This window comes from Mesoplodon mirus, assembly GCF_964341445.2.
Source record: "Mesoplodon mirus genome assembly, chromosome: 12".
Taxonomy (NCBI): domain Eukaryota; kingdom Metazoa; phylum Chordata; class Mammalia; order Artiodactyla; family Ziphiidae; genus Mesoplodon; species Mesoplodon mirus.
This window is the reverse complement of record NC_138988.1, coordinates 35,214,472-35,231,033: the sequence shown is the minus strand read 5'-3', so window position 1 is coordinate 35,231,033 and position 16,562 is coordinate 35,214,472. Positions and strand designations below refer to the sequence as shown.

General features: G+C 50.4%; 2 protein-coding genes across 2 annotated transcripts in view; one reads left to right on the top strand and one right to left on the bottom strand.

The window, feature by feature from the left end:
* The window catches only part of CACNA1D (calcium voltage-gated channel subunit alpha1 D), a 321,680-nt gene extending 314,789 nt beyond the window's left edge, over positions 1 to 6,891 (top strand). Inside the window, exons 44-46 of the mRNA XM_082638784.1 lie at positions 1,436 to 1,557; positions 3,431 to 3,751; positions 4,226 to 6,891. Coding sequence (XP_082494910.1) covers positions 1,436 to 1,557; positions 3,431 to 3,751; positions 4,226 to 4,519 — 737 coding nt within the window. The 3' untranslated portion in view covers positions 4,520 to 6,891. The remainder of the gene's footprint in view (positions 1 to 1,435; positions 1,558 to 3,430; positions 3,752 to 4,225) is intronic.
* CHDH (choline dehydrogenase) overlaps positions 6,889 to 16,562 on the bottom strand; it is a 72,882-nt gene continuing 63,208 nt past the window's right edge. The window contains exons 6-8 of the mRNA XM_082638775.1: positions 12,112 to 12,254; positions 11,526 to 11,628; positions 6,889 to 10,768 (exon numbers count right to left, since the gene is read on the bottom strand). Of these exons, the coding sequence (XP_082494901.1) occupies positions 10,350 to 10,768; positions 11,526 to 11,628; positions 12,112 to 12,254 (665 nt within the window). The 3' untranslated portion in view covers positions 6,889 to 10,349. The remainder of the gene's footprint in view (positions 10,769 to 11,525; positions 11,629 to 12,111; positions 12,255 to 16,562) is intronic.

The following is a 16,562-nucleotide window of genomic DNA, read 5'->3' as shown; positions in this document are numbered from 1 at the left end:
GAGCCCCTGTGTTCTCAGCCACAGCGGGATTACTTCCCCCATTAGAGACGGTGGTGCAGAGAAAAGAGAGGATCCACTTTCAAAGCTGAAAGGTGCTGCCTGAATGACAGCGGTGGTGGTTCTCCTTTCCTGGCTCCATCCTCTGGCCCCACCATCTGACCCTAGGAGGGTCCGAGAGGTGGTGCTGACCAGGGAGCCCGTCCTCTTCTTAGAACACTTAAGTTCGGTCCCGCGTGGCGCGTGGAGGGAAGGCTGTCTGATGCGGATGACAGGTGTCCGTGTCCCATGTCGGCAACTGGAGGAGGAGGCCCAGCAGGCCCCACGGTGTGCGTTGGGCCCACGAAACAGGGTTCGTTGTCTGTCTGGTCCCTCCGTGTCGGGCAGTGGCCGGCAAGGGCTCGGTCTGGTCTCCGTGCACTTTTGGAGCCTGGCCCCCAGAGAACGGGCTCTGCAGCATCGTGTGCAGTCCCGGGGTGCCGGGGGCCTCCCCAGGCTGGTCCCTGCAGTTTTCCAGTGCAGGAATTAGGGGTGTGTGGAGTGTTGCCGGGGCATGAGAAATGCCCCGTGAGCTTAGAAAGCAGAGTTCAAGAAAGGACTGTTGAGGCGACTCAGCGCTGCCTTGCAGGCCACCAGTAAGGCTGCCGAGGCAGCTCCACGGCGGCAGCGCCTGAGGGGAGGTGTCCTGGGGAGGCCTCTGGCCTGTGTTCAGGGCCCAGAATTCAGACTCATCTCCCAGGCCTGGTGCCCTGTGAAGCCACGAGTGTTGGTTCATCTTGTCATCACTCGACCTGTTTATAAGCCTCTATTCAAAGTGGCTGTTAACAGGGCAGCCAACCGCATTTTTTAAAGTTCAAGGTATCCTTTCTTGTTTGTTCTGTCTTCAGGGCTAGGGAAGCTGAGTCTTTCCCCACAAAAGGATCTGCTTATTACCTGGTTGAGCTATTAGGGCAGGTAGCAAACAGAAGTGTAAACATAACACAGGAGCACCAGCATGATGCTCCAGCCCCCAGTGACACTCAGGATGTCTGGAAGGTGAGAACGGGGCGGTCAGCAAGCATCTCTGGGATTCTAGAACGACGTCGTGTACTTGACCCGGAATGCTGTGTCCACACCAGGTGCAGGGACAGGGGCCTAGGGTCAGAACAGCCACCCTTTGGCTGCTTCTAGCTCCTCCCCCTGAGAACAGGCGTGGCAGGGAGGAGAAATTGACTTGCTCTTTTGAAAACATCCCTTAGTTGGGCTGCTTCTTCCTCCCTCCCAAAGTTCTGAGACACCGCCCCCGCCCCCACCGCCCCGTGCCCAATGCTTTTTCTTGGATGCCTTGCTTGCTTCCTCCTGGGTCCCCTGCTGAATGTCCAGGGGGCTGCCCTGACCCCAGAGCCCCGGGGCCCTGATGGCCAGATTCACAGCTGCACGGTGTGATTTAACTTCTCAGCCCCCCGGAGATCCTCCTTCAACTTCGAGTGCCTGCGCCGGCACAGCAGCCAGGAGGAGGTCCCGCCATCCCCCGCCTTCCTTCACCGCACGGCCCTGCCTCTGCACCTGATGCAGCAACAGGTGAGCCGGCACACCCGGCCCTGCCCCCAGGGCCGATGGGCACCCCGTCCCCATCGGCTGCCAGCACTGGAGGGAAGGGGGACCCTTCACAAACACTGGTTCAGTCCTGTGACAACCTCGCCAAACAGAAACTATCATGAACCCTGTTCTAGGGATGAGCAAGCATCACAGAGGGAAGGTGACATCCCTGAGCTCACACAGGAGGTGAGTGGCCGAGCTGGCATTTGAGTCCCAGGCTGCCAGCTTCCAGAGCCGGGCTCTCAGCCTAGCTGCACACACCCTTCCTCGGCACTGAAGGCAGGGCCTGGGACAAGCCACACTGCAGGGAGTGGCTGCCGCTTGACTGACCCTGAACAATCGGTGCTGCCCTTGGCTCTGAGAGGTTGTCCCGTCATTTACGAAGCCCTCTGGGGGCTGGGCCCTGGGGTCATGAGAGTGTGTGAGCCTCCGACCTGCCTGCAACGGGAGTGTAGTCCAGGGAGACCGGCCTGTCAGGGCGGCCGGACAGGAGGGAGCCCAGGGCCTGGAGGGCCTGCGGGGCTTTGCCTCCAGGACAAGGGTATGGTACTTTGTCTTCCTGAAAAGAGCACATCAGGGATGCTGTCCTCTTGTGTCTGTGTGTGTCTGGGTCAGGTGGGAGCACACATGGTATGGTATGCTTCTTACCCTGAGCGTCCATTTCAGAGTTTCTGTTCAGGTCTGCCAACCTTTTGCCTTTCTGCCTTCCTTTTTTTTAAAAAAATTGTTTATTTATTTGGCTGTGCCGGGTCATAGTTGCAGCATGCTGGATCTTAGTTGCGGCGGGCGGGATCTAGTTCCCTGACCAGGGATCGAACCTGGGCCCCCCTGCGTTTGTAACGCACAGTCTTAACCACTGGACCACCAACGAAGTCCACTGCCTTCCATTTTTTATGTTAAGTTTTCTGTGCTGCTTTGTTGTGGATGGAGGCCCTGGAAGGCCCTGGCCATCGCATGCCACACACCAAGTAGGCATGGAGGTCTTTGTGGGCTTGTGCGTGACAGTGCCCTGTCCCCTGCTGCCCTGCCCTGCCTCCCCCAGGCGGTCCTGGCTTCCGATTTGGCCACAGGCCTGTGCTGTTCATAAACCCGGCCTCACCGTCCCCCTCTGCAGAGTGGGATGCCAGGGCAGACCTGCCATGGCATCTCTGGAGGTGGAAGAAGCAGGCTTGTACCTGGTGCTTCCTGAGCAGAGTGCTGGCCGCGGGATGAGTTGCCCTAAAGAGAACCAGCCTGTTTCCCTACGAGCGCTGGGTGCCGTCAGCTTGCTCTGAACGCACTTCCCTATTCAAACCCGGAGTGAACCGGGTGGCGTGTTCATACCCCACAGCTTGTGTGTCTTCTCTGTTTCTTCATGCTTCTAAGCAATTTCACCAACAACTGATTCCTACCTGGGAAGAGTCACAGGAAATATATTATGCATTTGGGGGAAAAGAAAACACGGTCTGCTAGAAAGCCAAGTTTTTACGGCCAATTCATTGAATTACTCAGTGTGCTGTGTCCTTCTGAAGCCCCTGTAAAACAGCGCCTCCAGGCTGGTCTGTTTTTTTTTTGTTTTGGGGTTTTTTTTTTTGCAGTATGCGGGCCTCTCACTGCTGTGGCCTCTCCCTGCTGTGTCCCGTTGCGGAGCACAGGCTCTGGACGCGCAGGCTCAGCGGCCGTGGCTCACGGGCCCAGCTGCTCTGCAGCATGTGGGATCCTTCTGGACCGGGGCACGAACCCGTGTCCCCTGCATCGGCAGGCGGACTCTCAACCACTGCACCACCCGGGAAGCCCCAGCCTGGTCTGTTGTGAGGGGGCCCGAGGCCGGGACCTCTGAGGACCTCTGGTCTCCCCACTTCCTCTTTCTCCTCAGATCATGGCAGTCGCCGGTCTAGATTCCAGTAAAGCCCAGAAGTACTCGCCGAGCCACTCCACCCGGTCGTGGGCCACCCCGCCAGCGACCCCGTCGTACAGGGACTGGACGCCGTGCTACACCCCGCTGATCCAGGTTGAGCGGTCGGAGGCCTCAGACCAGGTCAACGGCAGCCTACCGTCCCTGCACCGCAGCTCGTGGTACACGGATGAGCCCGGCGTCTCCTATCGGACGTTCACACCAGCCAGCCTGACCGTCCCCAGCAGCTTCCACAACAAAAACAGCGACAAGCAGAGGAGCGCAGACAGCTTGGTGGAGGCAGTGAGTGTGGCCACGGAGTCTGCACGGGAGGGCGGAACTGGGGAGAACCGCGTGCAGCAGGAACGGGTGGTGGTTCTGAGGGCAGGCAGGCTCCGGAGCCCGGATGCCTGGCTTCTGAACCTGGACACCGCCCACTTCTTAGCAGCAAGGATGGTACTTAAAGCATGAATATAAAAACAGCACCCCGGCCGGGTTTCATCAGGTAGCTGTACCTAGGATTGTGTGTGTTGTTCCTGCAAATATGACTAGCTTATACTGAAACATCTGTCCCCAGTGGGTTGCACTCTTATTGGGCCACATGCTGTGTTTGAGGTCCTTCAGATTTTCAAAGCCATTCACCTTCCCTCTTAGTTACCACGTATGGGGTCTAGCAGACATGATTGGCCGAGTCCCAAGAGCACATCATACAGTCACTGCTTGAGGTGCTTTTTCTGTCCTTTTGCATTCATGCCACAGATCCTCTTTCCTGTACAGGTTCTGATATCTGAAGGCTTAGGACGGTATGCAAGGGACCCAAAATTCGTGTCAGCGACAAAACACGAAATCGCCGATGCCTGTGACCTAACCATCGACGAGATGGAGAGTGCAGCCAGCAACCTGCTGAACGGGAACGTGCATCCCCGGGCCAATGGGGACGTGGGGCCCGTCTCACACCGGCAGGACTACGAGCTCCAGGACTTCGGGCCCGGCTACAGCGACGAGGAGCCAGACCCCGGGAGGGATGAGGAGGACCTGGCAGATGAAATGATTTGCATCACCACCCTGTAGCCCCCAGGGAGTGGCCGACTGGCTCTGGCCTCAGGTGGGGCGCCGGAGGGCCAGGGGAAAAGTGCCTCGTAGTTAGGAAAATTTAGGCACTAGTGTGGAGTCCCTATTCAATTTAGACTTTTGTACAAGTGACGTCATGCCTCAAGGAAGCCATAAATCTGGTAGGGGACAGCTGCGCCCACATGCTCAGCCCCAGCTGTGGGCAAGAGCAGGTCCAGCCCTCCTGGAGAGGACCAGCGAGGAGGTCGGACAAGCCCTGCCCGCTTGTCCAGAGTGCTGGCCCGCCACCCGCGGGCATGGGGGGGAAGGTTTCAAGGTGATGACGATCACCATACCTATGTCATTACCTCAGCCATCGGTCTAGCATATCAGACGTTCACTGGGCCCAGCGTATCCATTTTTAAACCCTTTTCCCCCCAAAAACACACTGCTTCCTGATTCCTGTTCGGCTCTTCTGAAATACAGTGTGTAAGTCAGGACCTACCTACCAGCCGTCATCCTGAGAGGGGAGCGGGACCCTGTAAACGGGGTTTTCTGTGACGTGACGCCAGTTTACAGGAGAGAGCATCACTCCGACGGTCGGTTTCTGACTGTCAGGCAAAGGGCAACTGTAAACTGGAATAATAATGCACTCGCAACCAGGTAAACTTAGATACGCTAGTTTGTTTAAAAATTCTAGATTTACTGTATATGACTTGTAATATACTATAATTTGTATTTGTAAAGAGATGGTCTATATTTTGTAATTACTGTACCGTATTTGAAATGCAGCAATATCCATGGGTCCTAATAATTGTAGTTCCCCACTCAAATCTAGAAACTATTAGTATTTTTACTCGGGCTATACAGAAGTAGAAGAAATAGAGCCAATTCTCATCTATCCAGTGGAAATCTTTTGGGGGTAAAATTTTAAGTTCAAAAGAACTTGGCACTACAGAGATTTTTCTAAACTATTTTGAGTCACTATAAATCTGTCTTTACACAAGAGATACCAGATGACTATTTGCAGTCTTTTTTTGGGCAGGGGTTCTGTGATTTGATGTTGCACCTCCTGATCCACCATGGGTTGCAGCTGTCTTTTGTTTTGCTTTAGTAACTCTCCGATGAGCACACTGCAGCCTAGGTCGAGCTGGTTACTCTGACCCGGTGGCATTCATAGTTGTCGTTTTCTCAGCTGCCCCCACAGGACATTTCCGGCGCAGAAATAATCGCACAGGTGAATGAAGTCCTTCTGCTGTTGTCCCCTGGGGACTGGTAAGGCTGCTTGTCTTAGGAAAGAAATAAGGAGTGCTGGGGACAGAGGGGGCAAAGGATGATCGATAGGACTAGACGTCGGGCTCTGTACAAATCGTATTGCCTTTTTACAAAACATTGCTGTACTGTGTGTTCTCTTTGAGGGCTTTTATATGCAACTGAATGAGGGCTGAAGTTTTCATTAGAATGCACTCACACTCCAATTGTACTTCTCAATGAAAACCCACTTTTGGATCATTAGACCCATCAAGGCTTCCTTTTCTGTTCACAGAATTATGCCGACTTTGTCAAGTTACCTTGGCAGGGATTCCCTGCAGTCAAAAAGACTGGTAGCGATTTTTGGTTCAAAGTTTTTAAATATTACATAACCTGTTAATGTTTTGGTTTTTTTTTTTTGTAAATAACACTTTGTTATGAAGACCTTACAAACCTCTTCTTAAGACATTCTTACTCCAGATCCAGGCAAAAACACTTCAAGGTTTGTAAATGACTATTTCCTGACGTAAATTCTTTTTTATTAAAATGCAAAATGATCTTCAGAATAAAACTGTGTAATAATTTTATTGTACTTGGGAGCTCTCGCAAAGAGCTGGCGTTCGCCAGTGCGAGCTTCGGGAGGGGCAGGTACTCTGTGAGGGCACTTCTGTAATTATGTAGATTTTTTTCTTAGCCTCTTGGCGCCTTCTTTTTTCTTATCCTCAGGCCGACGGTAAATTAAGGCCAGCTGCAGAGAGCCCTGTTTCTCCTAAAGGGCTAACCCACTGTCACCGTCATCTCAGACTCTGTGTCTCTCCACCGAGCATCGGTCTTTCTTACTGTGTGGCTTGGCTTACCATCATCAGTCCAAAACTGCTGTAACAGGACTCAGTTTTCTGGTATAGTCGGTGATCTTTTCTAGTCAGCACTTAACCGGCATTTTTACAGGCTGCACCACTCCTAATATCTGTCTGCATTAAGCCTGCTTCGACTGCTCATCTAACATTAAATTTTTCTTTGGAAGAAAAATTTGAAGTTGTAGAGCATGGTTTTTTTCTTTCAGGAATCTTTTAAGATTAAATGTCTCTCCTTTTTAGTTCCCCTCCCACTCCCTAAAAAAAAGTCATTTTGTTGTGTCCCCAGGAATAGTACATTTAGTTTCTTTCATCTTGTGTTTTCCATAATATCACAAAACAGAAATGGCAGCAAGAACCTCGTTAAAATGGTCTCTGTGATTTCCATCCAGACGGCTGGGCCACGCAGCACCTCCCAGCCTGATTCTGAGATGTTTCAGAATCAGCCAGTGGCTGGGAAGGGTGGGTTGCAAAGGCCCCAGAAGCTTCTCCAGTGCAGGATGGGCTTAACCTGCCTGATGAACCCACTTTACGGCTGATGCCACGCTTGTGAGAGAAACCAGAGCAGTTTATTCTGTGTTGTTTATGTTTTGCAGTCCTAAGTGTCTTTGCCCATTGCCTGTTTTCCTGCAAAGGTTTTTACTGTTATGCTGGGTGGTCAGTTTGTCCTGAAAACTGGTTAACATCACACACAGAGTTCCAACTCCTTTACTAGCCTCCCCGACTCAAAAACAGACTCTAGCTATGGCCTTCATTTGTTCAAAAAAAGTTTTTACTTCTCTAAAATGATATTCCTTCCCTACTGGGGACCTAGGAAGGCAGGCGAGGAAGAGGAGCAGGCCTGGGGCCCTTGCTTCTAACCAGAGAACGAGAGCCAGAATGGCTGTGAGGGCGCCCTGTGGGGACAGTGGCAAGAGATGCGATGGGAGGCTGAGTCTCAAGACGGGGCCAGCGGAGAAGGGTATGTGTTTTTTCTGGTTTTTAAGAGAAAGGCACCTAGGTATTTGATCTGATGGTAAGTCGTGCAGTGGAAATCTGAAATGACCTTTGGGAGGAGGAAAACGGTTTGGCTGGAGAGAAGACTCTATTTGAATTTGTGGAAATGGCTCCTGCAGCCTGCACGAGGGCCGCACAAGGCCGTACGTTAAGGCGCCAGAGTCCCACCTCCGGGACCTGCCCTTTCCTGGTCACCTGCGGGCAGGCTGCTCCTCTAGCTGTATGTTCTGGCTCTTATTCTACCAGGAAGAACCCTCTGCTGATGCAGCAGCTTAAACACTGGCTTCTTCAGAGGGGTCAGTGTTCTGACCACTAGGCACATTTGCAGCTTTCTGTTATGCTTTTTCAACCAGTTTTGGAAATGTATGTTTTTCCTTTTGGGGAGTACTGCAGGCTTTTTGCTAAGGGACTTAAACGACGTCTTCCTGGTTCTTCAAGAGGCTGAGCACCGGCTGGTCTCCATGCCCCTCGGGCTGCCAGACTATGGCTCATCCTCCCCAATTCCAGTTTGCACTTTCCTCCCCTCTCTGGCTTCCCTCTCTTTCTGAGGTCGGAGCTTCCTTCGTGGTGGTGGACCCTTCAGAGCCTTCAGGTTAGGACACGGGCCAGTGGCTCCACCCTGCCCACGTGGCCATGGCACTCAGCTGTCAGGGCTCGAGGGAGGAACCGCCTCAGATCAGAATATTCTGTCCTGGGTCTGAACTCCAATCGCAGTTTTCTGTTGGGTCCTGGATATACGTGACACTCATGCTCTTCTCCTTTGAAACGTGTGTGTGTGTGTGTGTGTGTGTGTGTGTGTGTGTGTGTGTGTGTGTGGCAGTGTCATGTGATCGCATGGAACGAGGCCCCGTAGCAAGGGCGGGAGAGGGGCCTGGGTGCCATCCACCGTACAGGCTCCCCTTACACACTTTGCTTTGCCCATCGACACACGCACACTAGCGCGTCAGCCACCGTCTCAGAGGCCGAGCGCACCACAGTATGCAGAGGTGACCGAACTGAATGGCCATGTCACCTGCCATACCGGTGCCAGAGGAGGTCAGCGCAGTCACACTCAGGCCTGGGACCCCCCCCCCCGCACACCTGCTGTGTCACTTCGTGGCCCTCAGAGCAGGGGGTTGGCACCTGCACTCCTACTGTTCCTTCGCCCCCGCAGGCAGCTCCTAGACCCAGAGGAGGCCTGTGGGCAGGTGGGGACCTCTCTAGGAGAAAGACATCTGTTGGCAGATGTAGAATTTTCTTTCTTGACCCTCCGTTGGAACCAAAAATAAAGCAAGATACAGGTAAGATGAAACAAGATTTGCTTAAAGATTTTTAAAGGAAGGATGGTGTGATGGCTTTCTGCTTTCCACCCTCCTGGAAATCTTTCTCAGGAATGTTAAGTTGCAGCTGTTGGGCCTCCAAGGCACCTCAATCCACTGTGATCCAGGGTGAAGCCAGGAATGTTCCATTTTCCTCCCCTCCTGATTCTGGGTCCAGCACGACAGGTTTCCATATAGCACTTCCATTCTTTCTCGCCGTAGACAGTGGCTTTTGGATATCATCAGAAAAATCAATCCAAAATGCATTCAAGTTTTCATTACCTTGTAGAGACAGTCTGGATAATGACAGTCTCAGTTCAAAGATTAAGTTACGGGATTGCATTATTGAATTATAAGAAGTTTAAAGATCAGAGAGCTGTCTTAAAAATGTTACTTTGTATCTGTTTCCCCCCACCAAACTCAAATCTTTGCCAATTTATTTTTCTTTCACTCAACTGCATTTTTTTACAGGATCAGGATCACAGTTTTACTTGACTGCTTTTTCCGTCAGTCTGGCTCCCGCCTGGTCTGTTGCTGTGGACGTCTGGAGAATGCGAATTAGCCAGCCGTGGCCACTGCTGAGCCCTCCATCTCCCCAGGCTGAGAGGGAGGCTTTGCATGGAACGGGCCAGGGATGCAGGTCTGCTCTGGGTTTCTAGGTTTCCTGGCAACAGGAAAATCTTTAAAAATGCTGAACCCTGAAACCCATGGTAGTGAAAAGACCCTGCAGACTTCTGAGTCCTGGAAAAAGTCCCAGAATTCCTCTCATCGGGCTGATGGTGTTAATAAGAACCAGAGCATCAGAGAGGTGGGCTGCAAGCCCCTCAGAGGGACCCAACTGAGCACCAGTTCCTGCCTACTCTGGGAGTGAAATCAGGAAGCGGCAGAGAAAGGAGAAGCCTGTTTCTTCCAGCAGGCAGCTTTCCCTCTGGACACTGGAGGCTTGTGCACACATCCCAGCTGAGCTCCACGCTCCCTAACTCCTGTGGGACTCTCGGCCTCCGCTGCAGCTTTCAGCCTGAGGGGGAGGATGCCCCGGCCTCTGTGCAAGCACCCTGCTCTTGGACGGGCTTGCCTCCAGAGGGAGCCTGGGAGAGAACCACTTTCCTCAAGTCCTATCAGGGCCCAGGAACACAGCAGGACCCTGCGTTGGAGAGCGCCACAGAACACAAGACAAGGATCTGGCCAGAGTTACCCATTCTCCACCGGCCTCCCATCCCCTCTGCTGTCCTACCAGGAGGCAGGGAGGAGGGGCCCCAGCCAGAATGCCGGCCTTCCCCAGAGGGCCCCCAGGGACATGCTGGGAAGAAAGAACCCGATTCACTGACCAATACTGGTTTCATTTCTTAAATTATCCAATTCTTGGCCATCAAACTGTAACATTCTAGAGAGATCCAAGAAAGCACATTTGGCGCCAAGGGCTGTGCTGAGCCTTCTTACTCAGGGACAGCCTCAGCGCTGGGTGGCCAGGGTCCTGGGCTTGTAGACAGGGACAGCCTCATCCCAGAGAGCTGGCCGCCCCTTGATGATGTCGGCTGCCTTCTCTGCGATCATGATGGTGGGGGCGTTTAGGTTGCCGCTGACCACACTGGGCATGATGGAAGCGTCGACCACCCTGAGGTTTTCCACCCCGAGGACCCTGGTCTGCGGGTCCACCACTGCCATGGGGTCGGAGGGCTGGCCCATCTTGCAGGTGCACGATGGGTGGTAGGCGCTGTCTGCCTTTGCCCGCACAAAGGCGTCTATCTCCTTATCCGACTGGACGTGGCTTCCTGGCTGGAGCTCCTTCCCCCGGAACGGTGCCAGAGCTTTCTGTGCAAAAATTTCTCTGGTCAGCCTCACACACCGACGGAAGTCATCGATGTCAGTTTCTGTCAAGGAGAAGAAACAGGTTAGATGCCTCCTCTTACCATGCTGGCCTCGCTGGAAGATTCTCCACTGGGAGAGGCTCAAGAAGCTGCCCAAGGGGACATGGTTCAGGGACATGGAGGTCCAAGCCACCAGGTTGCCTGTCACCTACCCATCAGCAGTTACAGTGCAACCAAGCAGAGTCCCATGAAGCCCAGACAGACAGCATCCTAGACGGACACAGCTTGCCCCAGAGGCCCTACGTTTAAATCGGGGATCTGCATTTTCTTATCTATAAAATAGAGATAAGACTACACGTCCTGCCTCTGCCACAGCGTGAGTATTATTGGGCAAAACCTGCCCAGTGGGGACTGTGCAGTTTTGCTGTGCATATAGAGGCAGGCCCAGGAGTGTAATTTGCTTTTAGAAGATACTCACAGGAACAGTTAGAAAAATGTTCTGTGAGCTACCTATACACAGCCAGATCTCCTTGCGTCTCTTGGTAGATTGTTCTGGAAGCTGCAAATCCTGCCTACTGTGTAAAATGGTGTGTCAGAGTTAGTTCAAGTGACCGAGGGCACTACATAGCAACACGTGCACGTTTACAGCCCAGGATAATGGGGCGGAGGGAGGACAGAATGTGACTTGTGTCTCAAAAATGGGGTCCAGGGGTGAGATTCAGGGACACATATGAACCCCATAAAGGCATTCATTCATTCAGTCAATCCGTCAACGACCAAACAAGCCCAGGTCTGGGAGAGACAAAGGTGGCTGAATTACCTGTTGACAAGTAGTTGGGTTGGATCACAGGGTGGTCATGGGGGTTGGCACTTCTCAGTTTGAGCCAGCCCACGCTCGTGCCCCTCATGGTCCCCACATGCACCTGGAAGAGCCCAGAGAGGTGGTGACCCCTGTTAACCCCCCAGCTTAGTCATTTAGAGAGGCCCTGGGTTTCCTGTGGTCCCTGGGACTCAACACCCAGAGTCAATTAAGAGCAGATACATTTAAAAATCTACCTGCATCTTACCAACCCCACCCCCAACACACACAAAAGGCATCAAAACCACCTCAGTCCCTCTCTCCTGCTTCCTGGCTTTATTACCTGATGGCTCATGTTCAGGGGCTGGCGGTCCCTGGGCAGAGCCAGCTTCATTGTCCATTTCTAGTACTCAGGACCCGGTGCAGCTGCCCCGAGCTGGGTGCAGGTGTGGCCTTGCTGTGCACCACGCAGTCTGCTTCACTCTGCCTCTCGCTCCCCACCCCCCTTCCCTCCTCTCAGACACTCTGGGCAGCTGGAGAGCAGGGCATCGCCTTCTGGGCCGCCCACCCTGGAGGCCCTGCTGTAGTGGGGAGACGACCTGCTCACCTGGTAAGCCTCCTGCTGTGGGGGGACCCGCCCATGGTCGATCACCTGGGAAGGGAGGAAGTGGAACTGGATGTCCGGGTGGGGGACCCCAGGCTGGCTCCGGATGAACCCACCTGTTTCCAGATGGGCTGTGGCTCCATCCCCTGAAGATCAGAAGACGATTAAGGCAGAAGAGCAAGTCCAGGCGTGGCAGGTGGGCCAGCCTCCTCTCTCCTGGGCACGTCCTCCTCCTCTTCCTGCCTGTATTCTAGTGCCTGGACCCAAGTCCTCGGCTCGGTCCTCCTTCCCCTAGGTGGGCTCACCCAACACCATGGCTTTCGATATCAGCTCCATGCCAAGGGGCTTCAGCTTTGCCCCTTCCCCTGACTCCACCACTGCCAACTGGACTGTGGGACCTGATGTCCTATGGGCATCCCAAACCTATGGCAGCCCACCCTTCACACACAGGCCGTGATCAAGGTCAAGGCCCTCTTCCACCCAACCTCCCACTGTTGCAGGAAGGGGAACCCCTTCCAGGGCCCGAGAGTGGGCTCTTCTCTAACACTCGGAAATGAATTGTCCGAGGAGGCACATGTGCTGACACAGTGAAAGACTTTATTGGGAAGGGGGCGCCCGGGCAGAGAGCAGGAGGGTCAGGGAACCCAGGAGAACTGCTCTGCCACATGGCTCACAGTCTCAGGTTTTATGGTGATGGCGTTAGTTTCCAGGTTGTCTCTGGCCAAGCATCTTGCTTGGCCCATCATCTGACTCGGGGTCCTTCCTGGTGGCGCGCGCATCTCTCAGCCAAGATGGACCCCAGCGCAAAGGATTCTGGGAGGCTGGTTGTCTCTGCCCTCTTTTGGCCCCTCCCAAATCCTCCCGGTTAGTTTTCACCAGCAGCACCCTGTTCTTTTTCAGGACCTCCTGTTGTGAGACACCTCAGGCAAGAGGCTATCATCGTGCCTGGCCAAGGCGGGTGGTTTTGGTTAATGGTTCCCTAACAACTCGAGAGCCCACTCTCGGGCCCTGGAAGGGGTCTCCCTTCCTGCAACAGCTGGCGACTCTGGTGGAATCTCTTCTTCACCACGACTGACATCCTGACTGCTCAGGCACCAGCTCACCTACTGACGGACCAGACCCAGAGGCCACCACTGGGACCCTCTTGTCCCTGATCTCCTCCTGACACAGATGACTGGCCAGAGTGCCCCGCCCAGGTAAGGAACAAGAGACGTTGCTGACCTCTTTGCCTTTCCCTCTCCCCTTCCTCTTCTCACCCCCTCCTATCCTACCCTCCTTTCTTCTGGATGCAGGAGTCTGGCTGAAGGGCTTCAGTTGTCTGAGCGCCAGGGCCTGATCACCTCTGGTGGGCAGAGAACTTGAATTATCTGGTATCTGGTTTCTGGTGGGGCTGAGTTCCTGTCCTCCCTTCCTGGAAGCCCAGAGAAAAGTCCCGTAACGCCTGGGCGTCTGCAGGTGGAGAAGATGTCCGTAAGGCCACCCCTTTTGTCCCCCCAGCCCTTCCCCTCTTCTTTCAAACTGCCCTCCTTTCCTCCCTTTGAAATCTCTGAAGACCTGAGATATTTCCATTTACTCTGTTCGTCAGTACTCGGATCTGAAGTTCTCTGTCTCTGTAGGAGGTTTTCTGAGAGACTGCAATCTTGCATTTAAGGGAGTGTCTGATTAGGACAGCCGTGCCTATGTGTGTTTTGTACTCTGTGTTCTGTGTTGCGATTTGTGATGGCCATTCTGCCTTATGAAATGGGAAATTCTGGTTCTGTTCCACTGCAGAGCCCTCTTGGGAGAATTCTGTCTGACTGGAAAGATTTTAGCTATGAGCCTATGACTAAGAAAAAGATGATATTCTATTATAACACTGTGTGGCCAGAATATTCTTTAGACTCCAGAGAAAACTGGTTTAGGTGAAACTCTTGAAAATTCCAAAACTGGTTCTTTTTGCATATACAGTTAGAAAAGGGAAGCTTAGTAAAACGTCTTTTCAGAATTCTGACCCTGAAGGAACAACTCCTTCTGGGAGAACTTGCTTTTTTGCTCTCAGGATCACTTGTCTTATCTAGATCATCTCTAATTCCTGAGATTGAAGGGAAAAAAAAACAATGTGGAAGGAAAGCTTTCTAAATTTTACTTATTCCAACCATTATTTATAAACTAGTGAGTTTTATAATACCTGATTCATAACTAAGTTTAGAAAATGAAGCTTTGAGATCTCTGGTTGTGTTTGTCTATATATCTGTGTGCGTTATATATATGTCCTTACCTTTGGATGTTACTACCAAAACTAATTTTTTAATGAGCTCTATTTAATTGGCTTAAAGGAAATTTAGCGCTTATATAAATTTTCAAAAATACAGAAGGTAACTGGCCAGAATTAATTTCAGGTTCATGTAAACTGGGAAATATTCAGTATTAAATTAATATCTGGTATTAAACTTAGTTTAAGTTTGTTAATTTAAATAGACATGTCTTTGTCATCAACATTAAGTATAATACCTTTATTGTACCTAGGTTTAATAGAAGTCAAATAAGATCTTATTATATCTGTTGTAAATTTGTCAACAAGGAAAATAACTTGGTGTGATGAAATTTTTTAAGGGAATTAAATACAAGTGAGATCAGAGCTTCTGGGTGAACTTTTTAGGAATAATTATATTTTAGGAATGTCTACTTGAGAATAATCTCTCCAGATACTTGGAAATATACTTGAAATTTAGAGTTGTTCTAAATTAAGTGATGGAAGTTTATTGAATAGCTAGGTGGTTCCCAAATAAAATAAGATACTGAGACATCAATTACTAAACAGAGAAACTAAATGTATTTAGGACTATTAATGAATATGTTTGGTGCCACCCTGAGATGTTCTCTATAAGAAAGCAAATGTTTTTAGAAATTATCACTAGTATTTATGTTTACGAATCTACAGAATGCTAATGTAAAAGTTCATAATTGCTGGGACTTCCCTGGTGGTGCAGTGGTTAGGATGCCACGTTCCCAATGCAGGGGGCCCAGGTTCGATCCCTGATCAGGGAACTAGATCCCACATGCATGCCGCAACTAAGAGTTCACATGCCACAACTAAGGAGCCAGCATGCCACAACTAAGGAGCCCGCCTGCTGCAACTAAGACCCAGTGCAACCAAAAAAAAAAAAAGTTCATAATTGCTTACCTCTTAGTTTTCACTAGAAATTAAGGTTTTTAAGAGTTGAGGGCTCTAATTTAACCATGTAATTAAAGCTAATAGAAATAATAAAGGAAGCATTTCAGTGTACAGCAGGAAAGTAGGATGTGTGTTTGCCTTGAAGAAGGTATGAGAATGGAATTGCACTTTATTAAAGGAAAAGAAAGTGAGTCTGTCTTAGAGCTGATTGTTTCTCAGTGGAGAAGAGAATGGGGGGGCAGACTAATATGGATACAGAAAGTGATGGAGGGTTTGTGGATGGTCAGGATTGGCTAGGTGTAGAGTACAGTCAATTAAGTGAATTTTGTTATTAAAAGCAGGCTGGTACAAGACTGGATCTGGTTTTCTCTCTTTAGTAAGAGGACAAAGTTTCCTTGGAATGCTGCTTTTGATAACAGATTGTGTGAGTTTCCGTGCCTTTAAGTGATCTGTATTTGCTTTTGAGATCTCTTGTAACTTTGGTTAAGGAGTAAGCATTATCTCACAATGACCTATGATCTTATTTGACTAAGTGTTTTGAGACCTTTTGACAAACTTCCCAAATACCAAATTTTAATTAAAGTTCTTTTGACCTCCAGCTAACTTTGGGACACTTTAGAGGGTCTCTGAGGCATTTCAGAGAGAAATATTTAACTAGTATTATTTGGTATGTTAAATTACATGGAGAGCATTATCACACTAGTGATAAACCTACTTAGAATATACTGTATGGATAAATATTATTAATATACACATTCTAGAAATTATATAAAGTTTCTGAAATTTGGATATGTCCTGGTATTGTTATAATATTAGTTATCTTAAAATGTTGTATGTGACAGAAACTTGGTTAAGCGTCTTTGTCAAAAACATTGTAATTAGATCTTTAACCTTGCCTTTTTAAGACTTTTTGTCATTCACAGACAGTTAAACTGATGCTTTGCAAAACTGCTTCATCTTCAAGAAGATTCCCAGAAAGGGCTTTAGACAAGTACAGGTTTCTGATAACTTTTAAATCATACTACTAAACTAGGTAAGACTTCTTTTTTTTTGAGTAGCTATTTTATTTATGTCTTTGTTTTATTTATTTATTTATTTATTTACTTACTTACTTACTTACTTACTTATTTAATTTTTGGCTGCACCGTGAGGCATGTGGGATCTTAGTTCCCCGACCAGGGATGGAACCCTTGGCGTCTTAACCACTGGACCGCAGGGGAAATCCCAGGTAAGATATTTTTAACAGTCTAATGGAAACTGTTAACAAAAAGGATTAGTTACATAGGATTGAGTAAACTGA